Source organism: Desmodus rotundus, chromosome 8 (genome assembly GCF_022682495.2).
Source record: "Desmodus rotundus isolate HL8 chromosome 8, HLdesRot8A.1, whole genome shotgun sequence".
NCBI classification, from domain to species: domain Eukaryota; kingdom Metazoa; phylum Chordata; class Mammalia; order Chiroptera; family Phyllostomidae; genus Desmodus; species Desmodus rotundus.
The window spans coordinates 18908234-18928033 of record NC_071394.1 but is presented as its reverse complement, the minus strand read 5'-3'; the positions used below and the strand labels follow the sequence as shown (position 1 = coordinate 18928033).

The 19800-nt window shown below is 34.6% G+C and overlaps 1 protein-coding gene across 2 annotated transcripts in view; it reads right to left on the bottom strand.

Moving 5' to 3' along the window:
* CSMD3 (CUB and Sushi multiple domains 3) overlaps positions 1-19800 on the bottom strand; it is an 885055-nt gene that overhangs the window by 119136 nt on the left and 746119 nt on the right. For both annotated transcript variants that reach the window (XM_024572155.3, XM_045181698.2), the window contains 3 exons: positions 15017-15113; positions 12733-12837; positions 1593-1711 (listed from right to left, as the gene is read on the bottom strand). In XM_024572155.3, coding sequence (XP_024427923.2) covers positions 1593-1711; positions 12733-12837; positions 15017-15113 — 321 coding nt within the window. The remainder of the gene's footprint in view (positions 1-1592; positions 1712-12732; positions 12838-15016; positions 15114-19800) is intronic.

Genomic DNA, 19800 nt, shown 5'->3' with positions numbered 1-19800 from the left:
AAAGGGAACCCTTGTGCACTGTTGGTGGGAATGCAGACTGGTGAGGCCACTGTGGAAAACAATATGGAATTTCCTCAGAAAACTAAAAATGGAACTGCCCTTTGACCCAGTAATTCCGCTGCTGGGATTATACCCTAAGAACACTGAAACACCAATCCAAAAGAATCTGTGCACCCCAATGTTCATAGCAGCACAATTTACAATAGCCAAGTACTGGAAGCAACCGAAGTGCCCAACGGTAAATGAATGGATCCAAAAACTATGGTATATTTACACAATGGAATTCTACGCAGCAGAGAGAAAGAAGGAGCTTATACCCTTTGCAACAGCATGGATGAAACTGGAGAGCATTATGCTAAGTGAAATAAGCCAGGAAGTGAGGGACAAGTACCATATGATCTCACCTTTAACTGGAACATAAGCAATAGAAGAAAAAAGCAAACAAAATATAACCAGAGACATTGAAGTTAAGAACAATCTAACAATAGCCAGGGCGGGGGTGGGGGGTGGGGGCGGGGATAGTGGGAAGAGGGTATTACAGGAACTACTATAAAGGACACATGGACAAAACCAAGGGGGAGGGTGGAGAGGGGGGAGGGAGGTGGGTTCACCTGGGGTGGGGTAGAGGGATGGGGAGAAAAGGCATACAACTGTAATTGCATAACAATAAAAAAAAAAAAAAAAACAATGATACAAAAAAAAAAAATCAATCAATAAATATTTTTTTAGAAAGTATATTTCAACATTTTTAATTGAAATATTCTAGTAAGATACTACAATGATTACAGAAGTAAAGGGCCAGTGTAGTGGTTTATAATAAATTGCTATAATATTCAAGGTAAGATTGGTTAAATAATTATAAAATCCTGTCATAAAATATTAAAACAAGTCAGTTAAAGTATATTAAATTTTAAATTGAAATATAAAGTCCAGAAATATCTGATTGTCCTTCTGGGACTAATCATTTGAAATATAACTATAAAGACTATAAATTATTAATCTTTAATTTAGCTTCCTCAGGAACTTATTTACTTAACATGTAAAATAGTTTGTGTGTCAATTTTTTTCTTAATTTTGTAATATGTCTAAACTTTAGAGAGATTTTGTATAAGACCATAATTTTGAGACCCTTAAAAAACCTACAACAGATGATCAATATAAATATAAAAAATATGAATACACATTGCAAATCCACTTTCTTAGCAAAATATATTTATGGTTAATTTTCACTAATTTGGGGAACTTATTATCATGGAAATTTAATTTAATGCTTTAAGTAGTACTTCATTTTTATTTTCAAATACTAAAAAGCCAGGAGTTCAGTTCATCCTGTGTGAATAGAGAAAAGTGAAGAATTAATTTTGCTTCAAAAATCATTTTAAATTACTTGCAATCAAAACACATTTAGTTCATTCCAGCAATTTCTCTCATACACATATTTTAATGAAAAACTAAATGCCATTTGACTTCAGGCTAAAATATGAGGACCGATATCAACACTGTTTTAAAACTTGAGGATTACTATCATTGGTTTGTTCAAATATTCTGAAAGGGCAATGAAGATCAAAACTGTGATTTTAAAATAAACTTACCTGAAGAGAATAGCCTTGATCACACTGAAAAGATACTACATCACCAACCATATATCTGTCTCCAATTTTAATTCCACTGCTGGGAGTCTGTGGTTCAGGACAGGAGTCCAAGCCGATTGCTAGGAATAGGTAATGAAAACATAAGCAACTCTCAAATAATGAATGCTTAAATCATGCCTATTAAATTAGCAAAACTGAATATCTGGGTCATAAAACCAAATATTACAGGGAGACATTAAGAATATTCTGTGAACAAGATTTAACTGTAGATGTTAAGAGCGATGTGCTTTGGAACACCCCCGTAATTTTTTGAATTTTCCTGGTACTAACTATCAAATAGCTCTGTGATTATAACTAAATTCTCTTTTAACTCCCAGCCTAAATGTCTTCTACTGTAAGACAAAAACAAAAATTCCTGAAAATAAAATCCATAAATAAAAATAATAATGTATTGTGAGAATAAAATAAAAGTATTCATAAAATGTCCTTATTAAAATGATTAAAAACTATTTGCTACTTCATCCATATCACCTGGTTTCTTCCTCCTTCATAAAGAATGGGGTTTTAATGAGATGTACTTTAGTATATTTATTACATGTAAATTTTTAAAAATATAATAATAAGTAAGATTTGTTTTCCCAACATACTACAGTCAGAAAGGAGAGAAACAGGTCTCTCATGGAGACCTGAAAAGTGTTGTATAATATGTGAGATCAGTTATTTCTGAGAAGACAGTGATGTCATTCAAAACCACTATCATTATTTTATAGTGAAAATTTACTTTTAACATAAAAGAATAAAAACATCTAAAATGTAAAAGATTTTCTTAAATAATTCATTTAAGACTTAAAACTGTTTAATTTCTTTGGCCTAAATATTTTTAAAACATTGTATGTATTTCACATTATTAAAATCTTTTTATCATCAATAAAGCCAATCTTTATTATAGTCTTTTTAATTCACATTTTAAGCAATCATCACTCCAAAATTATATATATATTCATTTCATAAAAATGCATTTAAACAAAATCCTAAAGTATGACGATATTTCATATATTAGTTCACTTCTTGACGACATGATTTCCCACTGATAGATCCTCTCACATCACCAACTTCTCCATTTCCTCTGTGGCACTGAACATAAAATAATAATGAGTAAATAATTTTGTGATTCATTTTCAAGATTGATCTCCTCTCTCAGGACACAAGCTCCATAAGAGCAGCTGAAAGCACAGCATCTTGAGGAAGCATTCAATAAACACTGGGTGTAAGGATGAATAAATAGTATATGAAAGAAAGTAATTCTTACTGTAACTTTTTCTTAATAAATACAAATTTCTATCTCTGCAAATGGAAGATACTTTCTCTACCTAATAATACAATGAATGGTCAGAGTAGCTGAAAGTCATGCCTAATTAGGTGGCATTTAAGGATAGGAAATAGTATAATGGCAGTAACTTGATAGAGTTATGATTAGATCAGGAAGTAAGGCAGAAAGAGGAGGAGCTAATTGTTCATTTGGAAATGCATTTGAGGCAGTCCTGAAAGTCTGCGGAATGGAATCCCAGTGCCCAGTGCCTCAATTAGCTAGGTCTCTAAACATATAAAATGTTCTATTTTTCTTGGGGTTTTTTTTTTTTGGTAATCTTGAATTTATGGACCTAGAAAAGATGTTACCATTAAATTGTGACCTACTTTTGAAATTTTAAGGGACAAAGTCTCACTTCCCCAACTATATTGTGTGATCCAAGAAGACACAAAAACTTAGAATTATTTTAATCTTATTTAATACATATTATTGGGCCTTACACATTACATGTAGCTGATTTCATAGAGCCCTTTCCAGGAATTACTAAATATAAGAAACAAGTAAGTTATGATACAGACATGTGTCTTGTCAATATGATTTTACATTTCTTTGGCTTCCTAGGGCTCCTGAACAGGGCAATTTATTACTCTTCCCCACTAAGGTCATTCTCACAGTCATTGTTATGAAATAGGAAAGTTACATGTATTTTTAGAAAAATTTGGCCTAAGAAAAGAAGGCCAAATTTTGTACATGTTCATTTCTTTTCCTTTCTATCAAGTTCTCTATCCATCATCATATACACGGAAAGCTACCGATGACCAGATGTGTCGATTTCCTCCTCTGGGAGGGGGATAAATAAAACTGAGCCAGTGACGCCATAGACATTGAGAGCCTCACTTTATGCAAGGTTGTTGGATAATACATAATAAAATCATTATGGAAGAGTTTTAACTTTAAAAAGTAATACGAACTCTTATAAACTATGTAACAACAATGTTGCAACTTAAAAATTCTTAGATGTATATAAGCAGAGAAAAATGACCAAAAGGATATATGGCAAATGTTAGCAGTGAATATTCTTGATTATGAGATTTTCGTGGCTTGTATGTCCTTCCTTGTATTTTTCTGCATTTCTAAAATTTCTACAATGAACATAAATTATTTTTGTAAGTAATAAAATCCCTTGTCTATTGGATAAATTAGTACTAGCAGAGAATTTGGGGGTACAAGAACATACTCCCTAAAAATAATTGAGTTGGACCAGCTAACCCATTGAATATGATTGTTTCAGGGAAGAAATTAAGATGAAGAATTGATCAGATACGCAAGACAAGTCATATAATGGCCTCTAATTTTTTGCATCTTTTTAAATGTGTACTAGAGGAAATAAAATAGAAATACTTGAAAACAGTGCAGTTCATATTTTATAGACAGATTTTACTCACACAAATAAACCTCTGAGAATTAAAAATAATTTTAAAATGTCTCATTTAAGAATTAGTTTTTTACTTCTTTTGAAGTGAACAAACCAGTAAGTTATTATTTATAGGAATGAACAAAGAAAAAGAAGTTTTGTAAAAATGTTGCAAAGGATTCACTCATGCTTAACCATGGCAATCAAAATATTATCATTTTCAGCTTCACAAGTGTAAATTTTATAAAATTAGGCCCTTTGCAATCAAAGATGCTCTTTGAGTGAATTTTTCTTTAATGGGAATTGGATCAATTAATTTGCTGCTGTAGCTAAAAACAAACAGAAACAAATCCAGGGACAAATCCTTATCAGAAGCTACAGAGTTAAGTCTGGTGTCGAATTACTGTAGGCAATTACACTGCCTGAAACATCAAAACCTCAGTTCATCATTCTAACATTTATTTGTAATTACATATAATTCTCTCCAATTCTGTTTAGAAGGGAATCAATCTGGAGTAGAAAATGTTGCTAATCGTATGATTTATGTCAGATAATTCTGATTATATAATTACATGTATATCACTTCCTAGTATTTAATAATGATTTAAGGAGGCTTTAACGCATTGAGAGAGGGAAACAGGAAGAATAAAGCGTATTACTACTAAGACTCTCAGTAACATTGTCCTATAAAAGGAAACACTCCTTCATTAATTTTACATGACAACCCATGTATAAACTTATTGAAAATGAAGACAAAAAGCACGGGCTTTGCGTTCATGTGAGAAAGAAACAGAAATTGAATCATGTCTTTGAGCAAGAGGTTGTATTCATTGAGTGAAGATCTTGTTATTTTAAATATATTGCCTGTCTTGGGTTTAAAATTTCTCTCTAAACAATAGGTACAAAAGAAAGAACTGTTATTTCTGTGTTTATGGTACCTTTGAGGGTATTTTAAGGTACTAGAATTACCATTTGGCATTGCACACTAATTTTAGGACTGTGTAAATGTAACTACTCCTTAACTGTTAAAGAGTAGTTGACATTACATTCGGCCCTTTGAAGGCAACCAGGAGGCTGATGTGGCCCCCAGTGAAAATTAGTTTGACATCCCTGGTCTAGTGTGAAAATGAAGAAAACTACAATAGTAAGCATGCAGACTTTTTTCTGGTAAAATGTACCTTGGAATTTATTATTCAACTAAACAATTACCTATTTTGTAACATGTAACTTGGCTGTTTGTGGATAAGTCTTTTTAGAAGGAACAATTCTGACATTTATTAATCTCCTGTGGGCAGCAGTGGTTTAGGAACAGGTGGTGCAGGCTTCCTTCATATTTATCTTGATACTTAACATTTTCTTACTTTACTTATCTTTGCCTTCTTTAACATTTAATATAGCGCTACTGTGGATAACTAATTGGATATTCAATAATGGATACCACTTAGGACGTTTTAGCCTACAGAATAATGGTAAATTAAACGATAACATGTTTAATGGAATCTGACATGCAGGTACCATTCATTCTGGCAAATAAGCAATTAAATAAGCAATTACTGAGCACCTACTGTATATTCTGTATCACGTTAGATGCTGGACATGCTAAGATCAATTAGCGACATAACCATGTTCTGATCTAAAGGAACCCGTTTCGGTCCAGGAGAGTTAGTTTAACGAGGATTACGGTGTAGTAGAATAATCACTCTAAATGAAGGTTGTTTGTTCCTTCTTTAACTAATTATTTAATAGGAAATAAGTAAGCATTAAAAATGTATGTTTTATTGATTTATGACAATAAGGGAGAAGGTAAGTATGATATACTTTCAAACAAAATGGCATGGAGTTCTGAGTGGTTTTCCCTCCTTATGGAAAGAGAAGTATTATTCCCGAAAACAAATGTAGAATTTGGGGAAACGCAGCAAGAAATGAAGCTGAAAAGGAAGGTAGGGTATAGATTGTAAACAGCCTTATAATCTTAGCCAATATAGAGAGTTGCATTTTCCTTCTGTAGGTAATGAGGGGAAAATTCAGGATTTACAGCCAAATTAAGAACGTCTTCATTATGGTAATGTAACGGCACAGAAACACTTTTCTTTAACATGGCTCTTTCTCCTTTCTGCCCTCGCATTCCATTCCCTTCCTCAACTAATAAGCCCTCAGGACAAGAGGTTCTGATCAGCTTCAAGTAGTTTCAAGAACAAAGCCTCAGGTCTGTTGATCACAGAAAAAGAATATCTGTCAATCTAAAGATAACATCGTGACTTCAGTTGTATTTCAACCCCAGGCAGAAGAAAGTGGACTGACCCTAGGAACCACTCCCTCATGAAACCAGACAGAACAGAACAATGCCATAGCTGGCGTCAGGACCTGACACAAGGATCCTGGCCCCAGCCAACCAGGAGAGCCCACCACCCAGCTCATCCCCAGGAAGCCATTGGGAGCCAGGTTTTTGAGCACAAGCTCACCTGTGACCGGGCGTGGTACCACTTCCTTCAAAAGAAATGTTTACTTTCTTGGCAGCAAACTCCTGTTTGCATCTGATTGGGCTTTGCTGCACACAGGCAAATGCACCCCTTTAGTCTGGTCACAGTAACTCTTGCCTTTGGCTTCCTCAGAGATATCCTGAGATACTTGACCACCCCTACATTTGCAAACAACGTTACTGCTTGTATTTTCCCATTTTAAAACATATATATTTTATAAGTTCAAACCCAAAAACTATTCATTGATTTATAGATATTCTACTTTACTTCTAGGAATTTCCATTATTGAGACTCAAATGGGTTTCTCAACAAATTTAAGGAAATGTGAAGGAACTTACATATACATATAACAATCAAATAGTTATTTCCAAATGATCAATGATGAGCCTTTACCAGAATCAAAGGGGCTGAGAGACTAGAAATTACAAATTCACTTCATGAAAGCCGGCTAACAATTGATATATTTAACAGCATTCCACGTACAAGGGACATTTTCCCTACAATGAATAGGTTTATGCAACACATATAATTACAATCAGCATCACATGTATTTGAAGACAAAAAACCCCACGAATTGTCATTTTAAAAATGGATTCCCACCATCTTGTAGAATTAGGGGACAGACAAATTTTATACTTTACATTAAAAAATATTGGAAATAATATGTTAACTCAGAGCAGCTGCATCTATTCACATAACTACCAAATCAGCACAGTTTCTCAACAAAAAGAATGATGTAGCTTCATGGCAACTTTTGATAACTGAAGTTAGAAAAAAGCAAAATACTAAGCAGACTATTAACTAATGTTCCAGCTTCTTTTTATTGAGCAGAGAGATGCATCCTCTCAACTCTGGAACTATGGGAGATTTGCCTTGTTTTCCTCATGCCTCCCAAGGCATGTGAAGAACAGACTGGGCAGAAGAAACATCAGATTGGTTTCATATTGTTAATAATAATAATCAGGTATTCCCAAGTTAAATGTTATGACCTCAAATTCAAAGTGCAAAAGAGCACTATAGATAAAAATCAGTCTATTTGTTAGCACTTACTTTTTTAAGTAAATAAAAAGCAAGGCATATCTATCTAGTAACTGCCATCAAATAATCTACATTTTTGTATTTTTTTTCCTGAAAACCTTACTCACTAGAAGGAATCTCAGCCAAATTTCCTTTCCCACGACAGGACACTGCCATGTTTCCTGAAACCTTTACTGTTTAAAATACTCCTTTAGGAATATAGAGTTTACTTTCTTGGTTTTAAAAGAACACATGAAAACTATCCTTTCTATAGCAAACCTTGATGTCTTCTGCATCTGTTGCCGGTATTCAGAGTGTGATTATGAGACTGTTATTTGCCTGTTGTGATTCCTTCCTTATGTTACCCTGTGGGCAGAACTTTTATCTTAGAGACTGTCACAAATGAAATACCAAAGATGTGCAGTGAAATAGGCATGCTCCATGGAGAAAAGTAACTATAACCATTGTATTTAAAACACACACAAGTATTTTGTCCAGAACACGACTGCTTAAGCATTACACTTTTACTTAGCATGAAAGCAAGGGTTTAACTTTTGTTTCCTTTTAGTCCTTTTTATATTCATTAAAATATACAGTTTTCTCTTGTAGAGGCTATTGTGTTCTCGTATCTCATATTTCATATTGTGTTCTCATATCCCAGTGACTTCAGGGGCTTCTCAATATATAAAGTTCTTTAAAATTTTTATGTCTAGTTAATCTAACCTGCCTCCACCAGAGAACAGATTCTTACATTAGAACAAAATTGATGTTTGTCCACTAAGGGAAATTACTATTTTGAAACTCGACAGAAATTATGATTCCCTTTCCAAAAAATAAGATGGATTATTTGCCAAAAAAAAAAAAAGCCACTATGTTTAGGTGTAGTCCCTGGAGTTCCTTGAAACTGTGCCCTTCTCCAGGGCACTGAGTGATCAGACAGCCTTTGCGTTCGACCTGCTGGACCCTCTACCCAAACCACAGCTGCTCTACACAGTATTTGTCCCACCAAGGGCATGGCATGTACCTGCTTTTCACTCTGCCATTAGCAGAGCAGCCAAAAGTGCTGCCACTGCTTGTTTCATAAATTTGACCTTAGGGACGAGAGCATCAGTTATTAGTTATTTTAATTTGTAAAGCTGTATTTCCAATTTCCTTGTTTAACCTCCCCCCATTCCCTTTCACTTAATATTTTGCAATTACTATGTTAATGTCAATGTTAATTAGACAATGGATTTGAAAACATGAAGAATAGTCCAAAACCCTTCTAATTAATTTAAAGAATATTAGGCATCCTCTGGCACTGGTTTCACTAAATCTATCATTTTTTTCTTTCTTCTACTCTCTTTCTCTGTCCCTCTTGTCTTTCTTGCCCCTCTTTTTCTAGGCTTTGTAATTCTGCTATTTCTTTATACTTCTTCAGTTTTTATTTATAGTTCCTATTTAAATTTAAATTCACTCACTTTGTTAAAAACAGCACATGCAACTGGAGTATTTTTATGTGACAATATTACTCAGCTGTAACTATTTAATTTTTCCCTCCAAAGAGGTCTTTTTAAAAACACCTGGAGAATATTTTCACTTCTTTGTTTTGATTTGATAAAAAATCATGTTTTAATATAATTCTATAGAATTTGTGTAATCCTGATATTTTAAATTATATTTAATCCAGGAAGGTTTTTAGAATTTCGTTCCAATTAAAAGGAAACAGTCAGCAAATATTCCAATGTCTTAGTTTAGGCCCCTCAAAAGTTTAGAAAAATTGGTGATCATCTTATCATCTTCTGATAATATTCCACTTTCTGGTTTCTGCAAAATACAATTCATATTGTCATGCCATCTAAATATGGTGCTTAGTTTTCTGTTTGTCTTTCTCTTGGGTGGAAAATCCATCTATACAACGATTCTTAGGAAGTATCTGGGGATCAGTTGGAACACAAAGCCTGACTTTGTAGACATGTACTTGAGATTATGTGAACTGAAAGCTAACAAGTTAAATGCCATTCCCTGTGAGAAGCCTCTAGACCATTAGGAGTATTGTTGGTCTTATTTAAAGCAACTGCACACAAATACATCGATACACCATTTGTTCTTACACTTATTCATTAGCAATGGTGAGTTCTTCCCACATTTCTTGAATTCAAATCAGATAAGTACTTTAGAAAGTATCAGCATTCCTTCTTGACTGCTCATTTTATAGAAATAACTGTTTTTTTATAGTGGATAAATAATCACAAATATAGACAAAGATCCATATTTGACATAAGGTTAACCTTGATTAGGACAGAGGCGTATCTCATTCATAACCAATCCCCCTACAATTCTAATCAGACGTCCCTTGACACAGTTAGGTGCTTGACTTCTTAAATTAAAGATCATGATTAAAGATGCTTAAATTATATTTAGTGTATGCCTTTTCTGCCAAAAGATTGTAGTTTTTAAGACCAAAAATTGCAACATTTAAATCCAGTAGTCATTTATTTTCCTTAACAGTAGTTAAACTCTCAGTTCTTCATCTAAAAGATAAGCTACTATGTATACTAATGCCTAATATTTGATAAGTAGGATATGGCTCAACTTCCTTCATTTATTGAACATAATTAAGAGTTTCTAACCAAAAGAGCAGTTTGAAAAATATTATAGATCATTGGATAAGTTATCCCATTAAATTGTAATATTCTTATATTATCTATCATATACCAATAAAGGACCTTCTTGGCATTTAAGAAAACATTTTAGAAATGCAAAAGTCATATAAAGGGGCTTTAAAAAAGTTGTTGTAATTTATTTGTGATTATGAATAAACATCAAAACATATGCTGCTTTTAACTGCATCACTTACAAAAAAGTTAAATTTCTGATCATGACATCCTGTAACTTTCAGGAGTCGTCCTACCTATATAAACAGTAGTTCCTTGTGCTGCCTTACACTTTAGCTTAGTCCTACTGAACTGTTGCAATTCTCCTAACAAGCCATACAGAGGGGGGTGCCCACCAAATCTGGACTTATCTTCTGGAGGGTGGGACCCTTATACAGGCTTCCCTGCCAGGTGCATGTTCTGGAACCCATCTGTATCAGTGTACTGCTGGCGTTGTTGTGAGAGGCTGCATTCGGCTTCAGTGAATGTTTTTTGAAGACTCTTTCAACATGTTTGCCCATTTCATGAGGGGTGATTTACGAGTGGACTTGCCTACAGTGTGCCGAGTGTTCAGAAGTTTTTGACCAAAAATGGCATGATCCCCATGCCCCACTCTCCCTGTTCACCTGATCACACCCAGAGATACTTTTTTTTTAATTGTTTCCCTAGATGAAAAAAAAAAAAAGATCCTCAAAGAGAAACTCTTTGCTGATGTGGAAGAGGTGAAAAAAAAAATGACAGAAGCACTCAAAGGCATCGAAATCGACAGTTCAAAAACTGGGGTTGTGGAAAAGAAAAACCTTGCTAGGTGTATTGCATCAAATGGAAAGTATGCTGATGGTGACTACAGTTTAAACATGTAAGAATAAATATATAATTGTTTCTAAATAAACTCTGGTTTCTGGGGGGTCTGGCCTCATCTGTCATAGCACTGTCAGAACCCAAAGTTCTCATGCTGAAAATATCCACTCTTGTCGAATTGTAAAACTTGTACTTGTTTATTAAGAACAGCCAAAGTGTCACCTCCTACTTGAAATATTTCCTGAATTTCATAAGTGAAGCTGATTACCTGTTGCTTTTATGCACTCTACCATAAATATCTCTATTCCGTATTCAGAACACTGTGTTTTGCTTTATTTCTTTGTCTCTTCTACACTGAGAGCTCATCAAAAAAGATTCTGTGACATATTTATCTTTGCATTCCCCATGCTGAGCATAGTATGTGATATTTAGTAGGTGTTTCAAAGATTTATTGGTTGAATGAAGAATAAATGAATAAATATATTTTGATTTGTAATCTATTAACATTACAATGATACATTACAAAACAGTAAGAAACAACAAGTATTGGTGAGGATGTGACAAAAAGTGAACCCTTGTGCTCTGCTGATGAGCTTGTAAATTGGCACAATCACAATAAAGGCCCCTCCAAAAATTAAAAATAGAAGTATCATATAATCCAGTAGTACTTCTTCTGGTTTTATAGCCAAAGGAAATAAAATCAGGATCCCCAAAATACATTGGTACTGTATATTTATTGCAGCATTATTAACAACAGCTAAGATATGGAAATAATCGAAGTGGTGTCTGTCCATACATGGAGAAATGAAGACGTGTGATTTCTATACATATGTATAATATTCATATATAAATGACAGACACTATATATATATATATATATATATATATATATATATGTCATATATATATATGAATGTTATTTAAACGATGGGAAAAAAGGATATCCTGACTTTTGCAACAACATGGAAGGACCTTGAGAACGTTACGCTAAGTAAGTAAATCTGACAGAGGAAACAGATATTGCACACTCTCACTGACACGTGGGATGCCAAAAAGGTGAACTCTCAGAAGCAGTGAGTACAATGCTGGTTCCAGGGGCTGAGCGGAATAAGAAGTGGGAAGCTGCCATGCACCAAGAATAAAGTTGAAGTTATGCAAGATGAGAAAGTTCTAGAGAGCTGCTGTATTTGTGGCCAGAGTGAATTCTACCGTACTGTGCACTTAAAAATTTCCTTAAGAGCATGGATTTCATGTTCAGTGTTTTCAAAATTGAAAAAGAACTTGTAAATTCTGAGGAAAATCAGAACTTCACACACATTGATTTGTAACTGAATTCAAGGAACACGTCATCAAAATCTTAAAAAATAAGTCAAATGTTCTCTTTTGACAAATTCCAGTTAATTTCTATATTCACAAACATAATATTTAAAATTTAATATAATTGTTCTTAACTTTCCTCAACAGCACAACATGTTACATTTACCTGTGTATTCCAGGTGAAATCCTGCAGCTGAAACACTGATGTCCGATTGAAAATTTAGATACAGATTGTTAGACGTACTGTTCAAAAGATGAGGTATCGTTGTTCCTGAAACGGTCGTTGAAAAGGCAGGTCAATGTTCATACAACAAAAACCATAATAAAACTAAGTAAGTTAACTGTTAATCAGCCAACAGGTTGTCACTAAAATTATGTATTTGTTAAGTTTTTTCAAGAGTTTTTAAAAGTATTTCTCCCATTTTATTGTTTCTAATTATCTCCAAGGGGACAGACCTTTGAGATCACTTTAGATTGCTCCCTAAAAACAGGAGCAAAGAGAGCCGGTAAAAGTTAAAGTAGTAAATGTTATGGTCACCTAAATTAAATGTTCTGAATTTCAGGTGGACTTCAATATTTCATACAGACAATTTTAAAGTTTGCATGTGATTTTTATGGTATATTAACATAAGGCTTCAGAGGATATATTCATTTATTGTCCTTTATTAAAATATATGTTATTTTATATCAGATCAAGTACGTTGATGCTTCTTATACTCTGATAGCAAAGCTGATAGGTAGCATTAAAAAAATCCCATTTATGAGCTAGCGTTAGCCTTGTCTTTCGGCAAATGCATCATAACGATGTTTTCTAAATTTCTAAAGGCAATCAACTTTATTCAATTACTGAGTGAAAATATAAAATACGTGTTTAAACCAAATACTTCTTGACTATGTGACATTGAGTAATAGTTTAAGACTCTTAAGATTACAACTCAAGCAGTTTCAAATAACAAGCATAAAAATAAATGTCAGTTCTGTGTTTTAAGATAAAGTCCAATGAACATATCAGCTGATAGTGTGCAAAGAGTTTTTGGTACGTGACCAGTTACTTTACACTTACTTTGCACAATTCTGTGGACCTTAACCACTGTTTCTTCTACAAAAGAAATCTCGCAACAAACTCATCACAGAACACACAATAGCCTTTTTTCTTTTTTCCTGAACTTTGTCTGTAGTTTCCAGAGTGAATCACTGAAGACAGGGGGAAATAAAATCTCAAAGATCACTTAACCGGCCATTCAACCCTTAGAAAACCTAAATCTCAGTCCTCTGGCTCTGGAGTCATACCAGCTGGGTCCTAGCCGAATTCTAACTTTAACTGTACAATACAACCCTGGGCAATTTCATCTCTCTAAGCTTCAGTCACCTATGAGGACCGCTGGATAGATCAAATGAGAAGTTTATGATGAGCCTCCCTCCCACATGGCTAACACTCAGTTATCATGAGTGTGTTATTTATCACTATTATCATCTTTACTTTAGCATCCATTGTTAGGAACATATTATACCTAATCTATTATAAACAAATGTATACTCAAAATTTTGTAAATATTTTTTCAGGAAAGTTTTGTCTCAATATCTAAAATATATTTTAAGTCTTAATCAAATCACTCCTACTCTAAATATGTCTTCTTTTCTTTTCTCAATGATGATGCTAAAAAACTGGTTATAATGCTCTATTTAAAAAAACAATTTTTGAAAATCCATTCAAACTTACTGCAGTGTATCTAAAACATGTAAGTTAACAGTTTAACTATGTTCATATTTCTAGAGTTTAAAAGTATAATTAAAGTTAATGTAAAATGCATAGTTAAAATTAAAGTAAACCTTCATTTAACCTCTTACATGCTATAAGAACCTGTTGGATTATTACATAAATTACCTTTAAAAATCTTAAATTTTAAAAGCGTCTAATCTTGGTACACGTGTATACATTAATTTTATATAATTTTATTCATTTCATAGAAATAATTATATACTCTATTGGCACTCAATAGTACATTATAGCTTGTACCACGTTTTTACACAGTCTCTTTAATTATTTTGATGGCTACATAACATTCTATTAAGTGGACATACCATAATTACCGGGTACCATCTAATGTTTACCTACTATTGCTCACTCTTTTTTTTCTTAAGGGTAAAGGGCACGACACACATATCACTGATGAAACAGGGGAAAATGCTACCCTTAACATACAAGCATCAATAAATAATTATGCAAATATAGTAAAAAATATAGTAAGGTTTTAAACAGCGATTTCTATTTCATTACCTTTAAAGCCTTTCAAACTTCTACCTTTGTGATTTAGTTCATTGCCTATAGTTCTTAAAAAGCAAATTAAAACCACCAAGTCAGAGTTCTAGGGAGCATTTTTTAGAGAGAGAGAGATATTAAAATTACTGAGTATAACTGTATTTTAAATAAGCTCAGCTCTCGTGTTTACCTGAATAACTTCCAAGCCTTGGAGCATTGCTGTCTCCGCCATCGTAAAAGTCCAGAGAATCCCAATTATGCTCCGTAGCAAAGCTGACAACTTGTACCTGTGAAATAACAACTGCCGGTAAGAACACACGTTTCTAACAAAATAAATATGCTATCGTTTATCTACACGCCCTAGAAGAGAGCATTAAAGCCTGGAGTGTGTCACTGTGGCCCTTCCTCAAAGAATGTCGCAGGACTGATCTTTGGCATTATGGCTCTGACCGACACGAGCGACTGCCATGAGAAAAGCATACGGGACGTCGAGCGGTGTCCCTGTGGATGCTACACTGAGTTCCTCCCTGTCTCAGAGTGTTCTGTTCATTCACAGCTTTGTGTTATTCCAGGATCTCGGTGCTAGAGTCCCAATGCCTGCTCCACACAACCGGTTAACTTTTATGTTTTGGAGTGTTAGACTCTTGCCACTGATTGAGTTTTCTCATTGGCGTTAGCTCTTAGGAAATAACCAGATTTGTGGTCTACAAGTATACAGGACCTTATGCTATAAATGTTCCTAGAATTATCCTGGATACAATATATTTTCATTTATTTGCATAACCTTTGTTCAATTTCTTATCTTCTATTTAAAATTTTTTCCCCATCAAATTGTTTATTAGATTAATTAAATAGCTGAAAGATGATTCATTTTGTTTGGTACTCTACTAGAAAACATTGCAAGTTTTAAATAAACTTTCAATACATAAAACAAAATTATTTTATTAGACATAAAAGTTTTAACATTATTATTCCCTATGCACCTATTTAATAGGTCTCAGTATAGATGGCCAAAATGATACTTTTTAACTAATTTATGTACATCTTTTGGAGATTATTTTTATGAACGAATCATAATCACTGAGAAAGTCTGTAAGGTTAATAAAAAAAAATGCTGAAGTATAAGTCTCTCATGTCTTAAATTTTATTTAAGGAAAGAGGCATGTGTTACTTTGTTGCACTTCACTTGGCACAGCTTGAGCTTCGCCGGGACCCGCAGGATCCTCACAGCTGTGGGTGCTACCTGTTTTTCTCTTTGTTTTATCACAGAGGTTACAGCTTTGGAGATGGGAAAAGGAATAACTTTATTATAAAGTCCATGATTTTATTTGGCTGAAGCGTTCTAAAGTACTTAGCTAAAGAAAGCACAACATACTTGCTAAATAATTACAGCGATTGCATTCATTAAATATGTCTTATCCACAAAGAGTCCATCACCATTCTTCCGTTCACGTGAATGATGCTCGTGCCTCCTTCCCGGGGGGTGAGTGCCACATGGCAACAGATACCCTGCCTGTGCGACAGGCGTTCTGCCCGATGGCAATGTTCCAGGACAGGAAGAAGACCAGAATGAAAGCTGTATGATTACACTATAATTATCACCTCCTTAAACAATGACCTATTCTTTGATTTTTTTCCTTTCCCTTCAATTCAGAAAAAAAAAAAAGATCACATTCAGTTAAAAACAATTAAATCAAGGATTTATGCAGGAAAGGACATTTGAGATAAGCTAAAAGTATTGAGAGGTTTTCCACCAAAAGGAATTACTGAGTTAGTAAAAATGTAGGGAAGTCAAGCCAAGAGGTGGATTTAGTGAACCATTAATAATCCAATTTAGCCACAGTGGAGGGTATTTACATAAGAGGAAATATGCATGCAAACTTTGAAAAAGGAGAAGAAATTTAAAAAGAGGAGAGTTTAGGGGAAAAATAAAAGAGATAGTAGAGTCAGAGTGCCTGGGTTTGCAACTTCCTGGCTCCATCTGCTCTTGAGTTTTGCAAGAATCTCCAGAGCTTTATTGGCATGTAAACCTGGAGGAGTGGCTGATCACTCTATGCCTTGGATCACTGATTTTCAACTGTCCTGCCCCAAGAGATTTTGAAACATGCAATACCTGACTATTTAATCAGGGTCACTGACCTCTTTTCCCTTAGACTGTCAAATAAAAAATGACAACAGCCAACACAACAGTAACTGTCCAGTGTGAATAAACCAAAATTATGCCTCTTTTTTTATCAGATTAGCAAAAACCAAATTTTTTCAGTGTTAATTTTAGTAATTAGTTTTTGTGTGCCATGAAGCGAAAAAGGTTGAAAATGGCTGCCTCGGATGACTTACATAAATCGTTTTAGTAAAGTGATCTAGTTCATACATTTTCTATAAAATTAATTAATTTTAGCTTAGGACAGCACCCAGTGTGTGTTAAGAATTAAATTTAGCTTAGCTAAGAGAGAGGTTGAGAGAGACAAAAAGAGACTGTAAAGGCTGAACACCGTATTAGTTATGCACCTGAAGAAGGTTCCACTGAAGGTTTGAGGAGCAGGTGAAAGGAGCACAGTTAGGACTGCGCTCTAAGTTCAGTGCTGCACTGGGTAGAGGAAATGCGAGTGAAGCGACAAGTCTAATGTCGACTGCCGCAGCCAGTGTGAGAAGCGATGACAGACTAAAGTAGGCTGGAGACAGGAAGAGGAGAAATCAGAGAAAGATGTCACATGTGTTGCTGTAGGGAATGTTACTGGATTTCCCATGACTTGAACAAGGGAAGGAAGTGAGAAATCAGATTAAAGAATAATTTATCTTTTTGTTCCTGACTCATTGAGATCAGACTGGTGGTAAGAACAGAAATGTAGACATCTCCAGAAAAACCTATTACCTTGGTAGAAGGAAGAAAATGTGTCTACTTCTGGTTGTGAGTACAAATGTACAGCAGACTGAATAATGGCTCCCAAAGATACCAAGTTCTAACCCCTTGGGGCTTGTGAATATTGCCTACATGGAAAAGTGTTCTTTCACAATTGATTAAACTACCGATCTTGAGATAGGGAGATTATCCTGGATTATTTGGGTGGGCTCTGAATGCATTTCACATAACAATGATTAGTTTTATGTGAAAGATGCCACGGAGATTTGCCCCAGACAGAGGAGGAGAAGGCAAGGTGACCACAGAGGCAGAGCTTGGAGTGATGTGACCAGATTTGGAGGAATGCAGTCAGCCACCAGAAGGCGGAAGAGGCAGGGAAGGACTGTCCCGCCCAGTCCACAGTCCAGCCTGGGGAGGGTGGGGGCTGTGCATGCGGCCCTGTCAGCACCATGTTTTCAGTGCATCTGAACTGGAATGGAACTTCTAGCCTCCAGTACCATGAGAAAATAATTTTTTTAAAAAATTAAGATTTTATTTATTTATTTTTAGACAGAGGGGAAGGGAGGGAGAGAGGTAGAGAAACATCAATGTGTGGTTGCCTCTCAAGTGCCCTCTACTGGACACCTGGCCTGCAACCCAGGCATGTGCTCTGACTGGGAATTGAACCGGCGACCCTTTGGTTCCTGGGTTGGCACTCAATCCACCGAGACACACCAGCCAGGGCTGAGAGAATAAATTTATATCATTTCAAGCTATCAAATTCATGGTAATTTGTTACAGCAGCCACAGAAGACTACTACGATTTACTACTAGGATTCTGGTCAAATTATAAATGCAGTTTGGCATAATAAACACATAAAATGTAGAAAACTCAAGTAAAATGACTGAAGACAAACTAGGACAAAAGCCAAACAAGAGTCAAGTAAAAGATAAAGAGAAGCAACTGGTTCAGTGTTCAGAAATACTTCGCGTTAGGAGGAGCTGTCCATCACAGGTATATATCCCTCACGTAGACATTCAACTCTCATTTCGCTTTGTGTAAAATGTGTTAGTGATGGCCACTCTATAAATTAAGACAATTAAGTAACCCACTATTTTTCCCTATGGTTTATCACATAAAGATTTATCTTTGCTTCATAAATATGTTACTGTTGAATGTAGCCCCGTTGGAATTCTTCCTCCAATATATTTTGCTAAAATGAATAGGCAAACAAATGAAAATCTTTCTCCCCACAAACTTCTCACATAATATTAACAGAAAAAAATTGATCTGTGTGTTGAGGTTATTTCTAAAGGATGCTAAATCATCCTATATTATTTGTAAGTACATCAGCATTTCAAATGTTTCTTCTCTTTTCGCAAATGGTTATCACATTTCATCTCATATAGGATTTATTGGGCATTCATGCAATTCCTTATGCGTACACATATTCAGCCCAACAGAGTACAGTAAAAAGAAGCATCGCTTTGAATCTGGCGTACCCGCCAGGTAGCTTTTAGGTGAAGTCAGTGAAATTTCAAATATGTTATATATCCATATGTATGTGTGTATGCAGATATTATATAATTCTTTATGATTTAATGATGTGTCTAAAATTAGCATACTTATAAGAGGTTAATTAGAAATAAGTGTTTGGTTGTCCTTCAGAATATTTAAAATTATAAGTTCAATATGCTTCACATTTTATAAGTTTGATAAATGCTCTGCTAAACTCAAAATTGTTTTCTAAAGCGGATTCATTAAAGAAAATGCTTTCTCAGTGAAAAATTTTATAGTGTCATTTATGTGTGTCCAGTTTTGAACAATATTTGACTAGGGCAAGTGATATATAACATACTTTTTTCCACAGACTTTTTATTAGTTCATTATGTTGTGTTAACTCCTTAAAATAGTCCAAAGCTTCAGTGATTGTGGCGGCAGTCCTTAGCTCCTTCTCAAAATATTTGTGGGGCGTGTGTTGCCAGGCACTGTGTTATCTGCTGAAACAGTTAGATTACCACTCTCATGAACTTATAACTAAGGAAGGCATAACAGTAAAACACAGTAGATGTGATGACAATGAAAATACAAGAATCTGGGAACATATAAAATGGGAATTTAATCTTGTCTCAAG